The sequence below is a fragment of the Plasmodium fragile genome (genome assembly GCF_000956335.1).
Source record: "Plasmodium fragile strain nilgiri unplaced genomic scaffold supercont1.43, whole genome shotgun sequence".
Taxonomy (NCBI): Eukaryota; Apicomplexa; class Aconoidasida; order Haemosporida; family Plasmodiidae; genus Plasmodium; species Plasmodium fragile.
The window spans coordinates 210233-220104 of NW_012192623.1; the positions used below are offsets into that span (position 1 = coordinate 210233).

The following is a 9872-nucleotide window of genomic DNA, read 5'->3' on the forward strand; positions in this document are numbered from 1 at the left end:
AAAAAAAAAAAAAAAAAAAAAAAAAAAACAGCGCCTTTGGAATGTCCTTTATTTTGTTCGCATGCCAACTGATATTGTTTGGCAGTACAAGTGCATGTGTTTGCATTGGGCTACTTGGAAACAACGTCCTCCTCCCAGCAGTGTGCTACTCATCCATCTGACGCAACTATAAACGCGACCGTTTTGTAACATTACATTATCTTCCTTTTTTCCCCACGAGCAGAAAAACATAATCGGCATCATCGATTTGAGCATTAAATGCGTGTCTTAACAGAACGGATCCCCATTCTTTTCTTTTTTTTTTTTTTTTTGTTTTTACGTAAAATACTTCTAAGAGGAGTTTCCCTTCGTGGTGATGTCGTCCCGAGTATTTATGCGCCGCCCCTTTGGCAGCCGCTTTAATTTGTTTCAAAGAGCATTCGTATAAGCATAAGCTGCCAACGCAAATGCCTATGTGTGTGTTCGCCGTCTTTTTTTTTTTTTTTGGTGTCAATTGAAAATATCAAATGAAAACAATTTTAAAAAAGTGGAGTTTGTTTTGATTTGCTTTTTTTATTTTTTTTTTGGTTCACAATAACACATCCATAAAAGGAATTCCTTTTTTGTTTTTGTTTTTACCCCGTGTTTTTAATTTTTTGTTGCTGCTCCGCTTGCCTTGCAGATATATATCATCTTTTTTTTTTTTTTTTTTTTGCGACATTTTATTATTTTTTTTTTTTAAGTAAACACTATTTTTTAAGATTTAAGAGCTGTTAAAAGGTGTCTCGCTATGAAGCGTACAAAAGCAACATATGAGCAAGTTTTCATTGTACAAAATCGATTTAACAAAACAAAAAAAAAAAAAAATGTTTCACAAATGAGCGTGTGCATATATACAACCCGGGGACGGAGAGGATTAACTCTCCAAGCGGCCACTCATTCACGCGCATTTTTAATCATGATCCCCACGACGTGGAGACCGTACGCGATGAATTAAGTACCCCTTTCATGGGGGCAAGAATATATGCACCCTATAACACCCTGTGTAACAACCTACAAAACCCACTGTGTTAAAAGCACATGGGCAATAGGGACTCCTCTATATTTTTTAAAATTTCTTTAATTTTTAACAAAATTGTAACATCCTCACAGATGACTTCCCGGTTGTCTATATCGACGTACACCTTGACGTCGTTGTTGCTATTATCCTTTACCTCAAACTTTAGTATTTCATAAAGCATGCCGCCATTGAGAACACGCACAACGGGTTCCTCCTCATCTGTGGACATTGCTAAACTAGCATCTGCCGCGATATAGTCAAATAATATTTTATCAAGGGAGCGGAATTTTGTCATTTTGTCGCTATGCCCACTTTGTTCATCATGGCCCTCGTGTAAATCAACCTCTTCTTCCATTCTGTTATGATCCATTTGGTTCACCTTGTCAGATGAGTACGATTGGTCATTCTTCAAATTAGCCATCCCACCTACGTATGCATCGTTTGCTTCGTCCTGTTCTCCCCTCTCGGGGTTGTCACTCCTATTTTGCAAAAGGAACTTTTTCAAATCCACTTTGGAAAATCTCGCCACATTGGTATAATTTTCCTGGACGTACGAAATGATCATTTCATAAATCTCATCATCTGTTACTTCATTGCAGATAGGCAGGTAGTTATTATTTTTCATGGTGTCCAGAAATTCTAGTATTAAAAAATTGACGCTGTCCGCGACTAGGTCGTTCACTGGGCTTGAGAGCCAGTTAATCCGTATGACCTTTTCTACGTTGCAGTACTGTATTTTTACGTCCTGCACGAAGATGACCGCTGCGTCGTCACCATTCACACTGCCGCCATTGCCACTGTTACTCCCACCGCCGCTGCCCGCACCCTCCATATGCGTTTCCTCGTACACTCCCCTCAACATATGATATAGCAACTCGAACTTGTAGGGGAATTTTATGCTAATCGTTTGATCGATCAGCGCAGTCTTCAAATTTGTATACTCATAAATGTCGTTGGCGTAAATCATGATCGGGATGGCCTTAGGCTCCGAGATTATTATGGCATCCACTCCATTTGGAATTATTTTGTCTTCTCCATTTGTGTCGTGCCGTTTTTCATCCTCCTGGTTGGTGCTTCCTTCAGGGAGGAGTTTTTCCCCGGACTGTTCTTTTTTTTTGTCCACGGTTGTATCCCCGCGGTTGCCGTCTCCCACCACGTTAATTGCATCCGATGTGTCCCCTTGTAACCCCTCGGTCCGCCGAGCCAGATACCTAATATGGTGGGAAAGCCGACCCAGAGACACCACGTGGTCACTGTGCTCAAAGCGAAAAGTCAGCCTCTGTAGCAATTCCGGCGTAAAAACGGACAGGTATTTTTTCTCCTCAGTTAACTTATTTTTCAGCCTGTTCAATTCATTCCTATCCCCATGCACAAGAACCACATTTGGGCACTTCAACTTTTCAATAAATGTTTTGGTTTGATTAAAATCAGAATGAGCACTGAAAGAAATTTCCTCAAACCGGCATCTCCTCTTAACAGGTTTATCGTTAATGAGGACATACTCCGGTTCAGTTCTTAATTCATCAGCCAGGGTCCCCTTGACTGTATACCCAGTAAGGATAACTCCACTTTTTTTATCAGGTGCAATGATGTTAAAAATATTTTTGGAAATTCCATTCTGTAGCATACCAGGAGAAGCCATAACAACACAAGGATTATTATCTTGATATAAATAATTCAAAATAGAGTCCAAAGATTTCGCATACTTTATATACTTAAAATTAAAAGGATTTTTTCCTTCATTAAGTACATGACGTACAAAATCTCCACACAAATTTATAAATGTCTCATATATACATAACGATTTAGTAGCCATAGACGAAATGTAAAAAATGGGGATTTTCTGCAACTGTGTATTCCTTTCCCAGTGCTCTTCCATAATTAATAACAACTCTTGAGCCCTCCCTAAGGCAAAAACGGGGAGTAACACTTTCCCTTTATTATTTAATATACTCGTAATCATATTAAGAAAACGAACTTCTCTTTTTTTTCTATCATCATGCACTCTTATTCCATATGTTCCTTCACAAATTAACACATGGACATCAATGGCTGGGATCTCTGCTATGGGAATGTGTCTATCCACCTCCCTGCTATAATCTCCCGTGTACAAAAAACGTATGTTATTTATTTCCACTAAAAACATGCATGCACCAATAACGTGTCCTGCTCTATAGGCTGTAAATTTTACATCCTCAAATTCTATGTGCTCATGAAAATTTAACGTTTCTATCATTTTCATTGCTGCATTAATATCATTCTCGTCATACAGTACATTATGCTTTATATCTCCATCTCCCATTTCGCAAATGTAACTTTGGTAATAATCATCGTCGTCATTGTCTTCACTGCCATATTCATCACTGGAGTATGGCCCTCCTCTTCTCCCTTTGTTCCCATACTCGTCTGCTTCATTTTCACCCCCTTCATTTTTATTTCTACTTCCTTTCATCTTGTTCATCATGTTCATACATTTTTCAATTCGCGCATAGTCGTTCCATAATAAATAGCAGATACTTTTAGTGGCCTCCGTCATGTATACCTTTCCTTTAAAACGGGTTCTGTTAACTAGGTATGGTAAAGCACCACTATGATCCATGTGAAAATGTGTTATTAAACACAAGTCCACCTTCGAAATGTCGTATGCGTCATAAATGGGCAAACATCCTATCCCCATAAAGGCTGGGTGAATCCCACAATCCAGCATTATTGACCTGTTCTCACTTTCTACAATAACACACGAACGACCCACTTCGCTTGCGCCACCCAGACACACGATGTTGATGTTATTCATCTTCTTCACACCACAGGAGGAAAAATGGGTTATCCCAAAAAAAAGAAAATTAAAAATAAAAACAAATGCTTATCAACAAAAAAAAAAAAAACAAATAAAGTCCTTTTTTTGTGACTTAAACAAGTGCGCTAGGAAAATAAAAGCGACGGACAGAGTCTCCCCATTTATTTCTTATCATGCAGATGTTGTCACGTGGGATGATTCACACATTTGTGCATATGTATGCTTATGTGAGCTTATACTTGGCCACTTCTTAACTGCTGCAGGAGCCACAAATGTGTATACGTATATGAGACACACACCCTGTACGAAAACCCTACTTATATACATGAATTCCTTTTTTCTCCTCTTTTTCTGATGCAATGTACAGGATTGAGACACACAAATAACATGATGGTATGTCTTTCCACTGTGTTATTCTGTCCCCCAGAAAACGGCATCCCTCCAGTTTTAGTATATCGTTACGCAAAGTTACATATCACTGTTGGAATTTTTCAATGGTAATATAATTTTTAGCTGTTATCGCCTTGGATTTCTTCTTTTTTCTTTTTTTTTTTTTTTTGCTCCCCTTGCTGAGTTGTTCGTGACATTGCTCCTCCTTCACAATTCGGATAAACCTTTTCTTTCTTCAGGCAAGTTATATGCAGTTAGGTATCCTTTCCCCTTTTGCTCTTCACTCTGTGGAGGAACATCTTACATGTCATTACTTCATTTGGCGCTCAATTTACAACGCTGTGAAATGCCCCCCAAGAAAAGTGCGCCTCTAAATAGTTGTCATCACGTGGCCCTTTTTTGCCTCTTCCCCTGAGAATTGTACTTTATATCGATATGACAAAAAAAAAAAAAAAATTAAAAAATAAAAAAATTATTATTTTCTTATCCTATTTTGTACTTTTCTTCCCCACTGAATCGTTATTATGCATAGCTGCCTACAGTTCCATGTAGGGCATTCGCAACTGTGGCGTTTAAAAAAAAGTCCCTAGAAAAAAAAAATCGACACAAAAATTTAGCTGCTCCATGTTAATGCAAATGTATGGGGCAGCGGATCGCGCGACATTGCGCTTTTTTTGTCACGCAAATAAAATACTTGTATTACATGCATATGCATTGATGTTTGCATAATGCCCCATTTTCGCGTTTCTTTTGTAAGGCGTTTTTTACAAGAACACAAAAAATTATTGTTGGAGGACGCATTCAGTCAAATTTCATGCCGTTTACCCTTTGATCCTATGCGCCTACTTTGATTTTTTCTTTTTTTTTTTTTTCCCGAGAAGTTGGCAATGATACAGCGGAAGAAAAAGGGAGGGAAAGATTAAACCAGCGAGAGTAGAACAGAAGAAGGGGCACAGAAAAAATAAAAGCAACGCAAGGTAGAAATATAAATTTAACGCTACGTAGAGATAAAGTTTGAGTTCTGGCAGAGCGCCGCAGAGGAACACCTATCGACTGAACAACTGCGTATCATTACATACCGGCTACCCACCCATGTGTATGCCCACCGAAAAGGGAATTCCCACGCATGTACGTTTGAACATGTAGGAAAAACAAAAGGCATTCATCGACTCGTACTGCAACGTGCACCAAGATATTGTTGAATACATATATAGTTCTATGCATAGCCGTGAAGAGACACACTTAGTTAGGTCCACATTTGAGGTATAACTTCTGCACTGCGTAGTATGCGCATCGGAGAAAAGGAAAACCTACTTAGAGCAGTCCATACATATTGGGGCGCATCTCCTCTCTCCCAATCCCTCTACACAAAATCGTATGCGCCGTCCAGCCTTAATCGGGGGTGCAACTCCATCTGTGCAACATCGCATGTAGAAGACGAACCGCACTGGAGGCGCAGCAAGAAAGGCGGGACAGAAGTAATTCAGCAGGGTTGAAATAACACTGCAGCCACCACTTAAAAAAGCAACCAAAATGAGTAACGACAAAATGAGTAAGGAAAAACTGGCCAAAGAGAAAATTGAAAACGGCCAGCATTACGAAGCGCACCAATTGATAAAATCACTTATAAACAGAAAGTTGCAAAAAAACCAAGTGAGTAGCTCCATGAGTATCATCTTTTACTTCTCGCAAAAAATGGCCAAGGCAAAACAGTACGTACTTCTGTGCGATTTAATGTGTCAATGCTGCACAATTTTAACACAGTATAATATAGAATTTAGCGAAGAGTATGCGAAAAAAATAATCGCAATTTTTAACTTATGCCCCGCAAATTCTACAGAAGAAAAATATAAATTTATGAACAAATGCATAATATGGTCCACAAATGATGATGACATATTTGGATACTTAGATTTCCACAAAGCCATAGCATATGCGTATTTTGAAGATAAAAAATATAGCTTAGCTCATAATCATTTTGTATACCTCGAGGATAATGAAATATTATATAAAATAATTTGCCTTTGGCAAAAAGAAGCTTACCCAAGTGAATGCCATTTTTTCATTTTAAGGACTACACTATGTCTTCTTGTGCTAGACAAATTTGAACAAGCATTAGATTTGATAAATAAATTTGAACCCAATTTAGATCGAAAGGATGTCCCTCTTCCGATTCAAATTGCTTATTTAATTACCTGCTCGTGCATATACAGAAGTGTGCCTTTATATGAAGACGTCAAGTATAAGTATCGACTCATATTAAATTACGACCCCGATTTTCAAAAATATATCGGCATACTAGATGATGTGGTGTTTAATAAGAGGAAGCATGACCTGTTTAGCATGTTCCAAAATATATTTAGCTGATTTGCACACAATCGGGAGCAAACAAACGGAAACGCACGTTCGTGATCTTTGTAACCCTTCATAAGGGTATATGCCCTTTTTCTCGGGGGAGAAAGCGGCAGTGGCTGGGGAAATCTACCCATGTCGAACACGTAGACTAGTACGGATTAACATTATCCGTCCACGTATGTGTTACTTCCCCAGTTATGTATGTTCTTTTTTGTTGTCCTCCACTTTTACAAAGCGGTTCATTCCGCTGGGGTGCAACTCGCATCCGTTTTGAAAAAATCGCAGAGCGCGTTTCCACTAATTCGTGCAGAGTGTATGCGGTGGCCATGTATAGTTATAAGGAAAGGAACATAACACCTTACACCGCAGTTTGACTTCACGTAAATGTGTAAGCCCACCCAGAATGACATTAAATGGTTATGAAAAAAAAGGGCCTCATTCAACTTTTTTTTTTTTTTTTTTTTTTTTTTTTCTATGCTCCTTTTTTCATGCCAAAAAAGGATCTATGCAAAAATGGGGAAATATATACAATCCGAATTTAACCCATCCGGGAAAATATGTTGCCCTTGTGGTCCTTCCATTTTTTTTTTTTTTTTCTCTACTGCGTTGGATAAAATAAACTTCGTACGCTTTTAACCAATTTGTGCTTTAATTTTTTTTTAGCGTGCACATTTCTTCCTCATTTTTTGAGGTTATAATCCACATTTTGGAAAAGGCTTCCCAAAGAGGATAAAGCACATCACCCGTTATTTTTATGTTACCATTGATTCTTTTTAAGAGATGTGAAAAAATAATAATGAAGGGAGGATACCGAAAAGGGGTTTCGTTTTTTTTTTTCAGGGAATGTCTAATTTGCGTCGGCTTACATCACACCGTAAACTAAAAACATAAAATTAAAAAAAAGATATATATATATTTTTTTTGTGTGATCGGTACTGCCTTTTTCCTGCTTTTCACACAAATGCGCATTCTTCATTCGAAGATTTTAAATGCTGTTTTCCCTTATGTATCGCGGAAGGAAAAAAGGGGAAGCTTATTCACGCGCGCAAAATGTCAAAGAAGTAACGCCTCTGCTCATTAGCTACTAAAAACAGGAAGGCGTTCACAGATCAATAAAAAAAGCTGGAAAAAAAAACACCCTGAATATTTCCCGGAACCCCACTTCGAGATGGAAATTGTCGACGAAATTAAGGATTCTACCGTTAACGAAACGGATTTGATTTTTTACTACAGTTAGTTAAAATGACTCATGTGCATCTGCTATCCACAAATGGGGGGGAGCAACATCGGTCCAGCGCTGGAGGGGCGAACAGACTGGATTATTCCACAAGAGGTGCAACAGGCCATGCGTTTAACACAGCACGTTTTAAGAAAGATCGAAAGAACAACCCTCCAAGAGTACACGCATGTGTACATCTGCATATGTGTACACACATATATGCATGTGCACACATTTTTTTCTTTACCGCGCCCCGCCTACCTTTTCACAGGAAACCTCTGCCCAATAAGTGACCTATGCAACTGGCTGAACTACAAAAATGGTACTGCTTATGTTGAGAAGTACACGGGGCACATGTTGATCACTGAGCCCACGAAAAATACATGCCTCCTCTCGGCAAGAAAAGGCATAACTGTGCCCATTACATGGAATAAGTGCTGCCCAATTTTAATTTTGCTCACCCGAGTGATTCACTCGTACCTCGATTTCCTCTTCGCAAAATATTGCCATTAAAATCGCCTCTTAAATGTCAATAGCGCGATAGAAAAGGCAACAAAAAAAAAAAAAAAAAAAAAGAGAGACAACATGTCAACAGAGAAACGGCATAGAGAAATAAAAACACCATGTAACAAAACGTTGAATGGAGATATATCCACCCACTGGCATAATCTGATTGGTGCACATAAATGCTGCTAATCATGTGAACATACTTTCTTTTTCTTATTTTTACGTTTTTTTTTGTTTTTTCTCCTTTTCTGTGCGATAAGACCATAAGTCCAAGTACACCAGGCTGAACGACCCCAATTTTTTTGCCAAGAGGGAATTCTCCTTCACTTGTAAGAAGAATGATCAAGGGAAAGAAGAAATCTATATGAGATGGCTGGTACGGTGTCACGAAAAAAAAAAAAAATTGACTCAATGAACGCATTTGCGTATGCATGAGAAAAACTACCCAGACAAACCTGCACAATTGATACACACACCAACGATGCTGGCATTTGGCTAATTATTCACGGAGTGTGCAAGATTTTTTGTATGAGAACGAAACTGTAGCTGTATTCTTGTCCACCTCGAATCATGCACATCCCCCTGCCCCTCCATCCCACACACGCACACACCTTTCCTTCTCTTCCAGTCCTTTAACAACGCGGAGGAATTCAAGGAAAAACTGCTGTCCAACTTTGTGCCAATCAAATTTGATATCGGTGCAGTGTACAACTACCCAGTTTATCAGAAGGATCAAAAGGGCGACATATTTCACCCCGTTCAAAAGGTAACAGCGTACGTGGACAATTCTTTTTTTTTTTTTTACTATTCGAGATCATCTCTATCCATTTAGCTCATTTTTCACACCCAAACATACACACACAAAATGCAGGAACTTATATTTGATATTGATATGAACGACTATGACGACATCAGAACTTGCTGTAACGATAAGAAGGTGTGCAAATTATGCTGGTAAGAAATGAGAAGAAAAAATAAAATAAAATAATCCCATTTTTCAGCAATTATATGTGTTAATCATTTGGCAATATTTTGTTACTAATTTGTTTCTTCTCCATTTTTTTTTACAACCCCTGGAAAAATGATCCCCTTAGGAAATTCTTAACTATAGCAATAGTACTTCTCGACACGGCATTGCGCGAAGATTTTGCGCTTCAAAACATTTTGTGGGTCTACTCAGGAAGAAGAGGAATACATTGTTGGGTATAATCCTTCTTCCCTTTCAATTTGCCTAAATCAACTTTGGCCTAGTCATCACCAGCTATACGCCTACAACATTCCATTTTAGCCCTTTTCACGTTTCACCAAGGGGCACTTTTTGTTGTCTACTTCCCCTTCTCTATTACATTCTTAAATTTTACATCGTTTTGTGCACGATCATACTTTGTGCTTCCCACACTGTTGATCCGTTTTTATTTTCCCGCCCTCTCTCCGCCAGGTCTGTGACGAATCTTGCCGCCACTTCACAACTGACGCCAGAGCTGCCCTCGCAGACTATTTGAATATCCTATCGGTATGTAAAAGGATTAAACAAAAACAAATTACAATTTTTTTTTTTTTTTTTT

General features: G+C 38.5%; 3 protein-coding genes across 3 annotated transcripts; 2 read left to right on the forward strand and 1 right to left on the reverse strand.

Annotated features, from left to right (window-relative positions):
* Positions 1 to 1049: 1049 nt before the first annotated feature.
* Positions 1050 to 3833, reverse strand: AK88_03654 (uncharacterized protein; the record flags this gene model as incomplete). The annotated part of the gene is made up of 1 exon (XM_012481264.1): positions 1050 to 3833. One exon carries the CDS (start codon positions 3831 to 3833, stop codon positions 1050 to 1052), a length of 2784 nt encoding a protein of 927 aa, XP_012336687.1.
* Positions 3834 to 5759: 1926 nt separating this feature from the next.
* Positions 5760 to 6593, forward strand: AK88_03655 (uncharacterized protein; the record flags this gene model as incomplete). Its single annotated transcript, XM_012481265.1, has 1 exon — positions 5760 to 6593. The coding sequence occupies one exon, from the start codon at positions 5760 to 5762 to the stop codon at positions 6591 to 6593; it is 834 nt and encodes a 277-aa protein (XP_012336688.1).
* Positions 6594 to 7749: 1156 nt separating this feature from the next.
* On the forward strand, positions 7750 to 9595 carry AK88_03656 (DNA primase small subunit; the record flags this gene model as incomplete). The annotated part of the gene is made up of 7 exons (XM_012481266.1): positions 7750 to 7813; positions 8072 to 8122; positions 8568 to 8683; positions 8936 to 9073; positions 9179 to 9261; positions 9402 to 9423; positions 9488 to 9595. The coding sequence occupies 7 exons, from the start codon at positions 7750 to 7752 to the stop codon at positions 9593 to 9595; spliced, it is 582 nt and encodes a 193-aa protein (XP_012336689.1).
* Between the last annotated feature and the right edge of the window lie 277 nt (positions 9596 to 9872).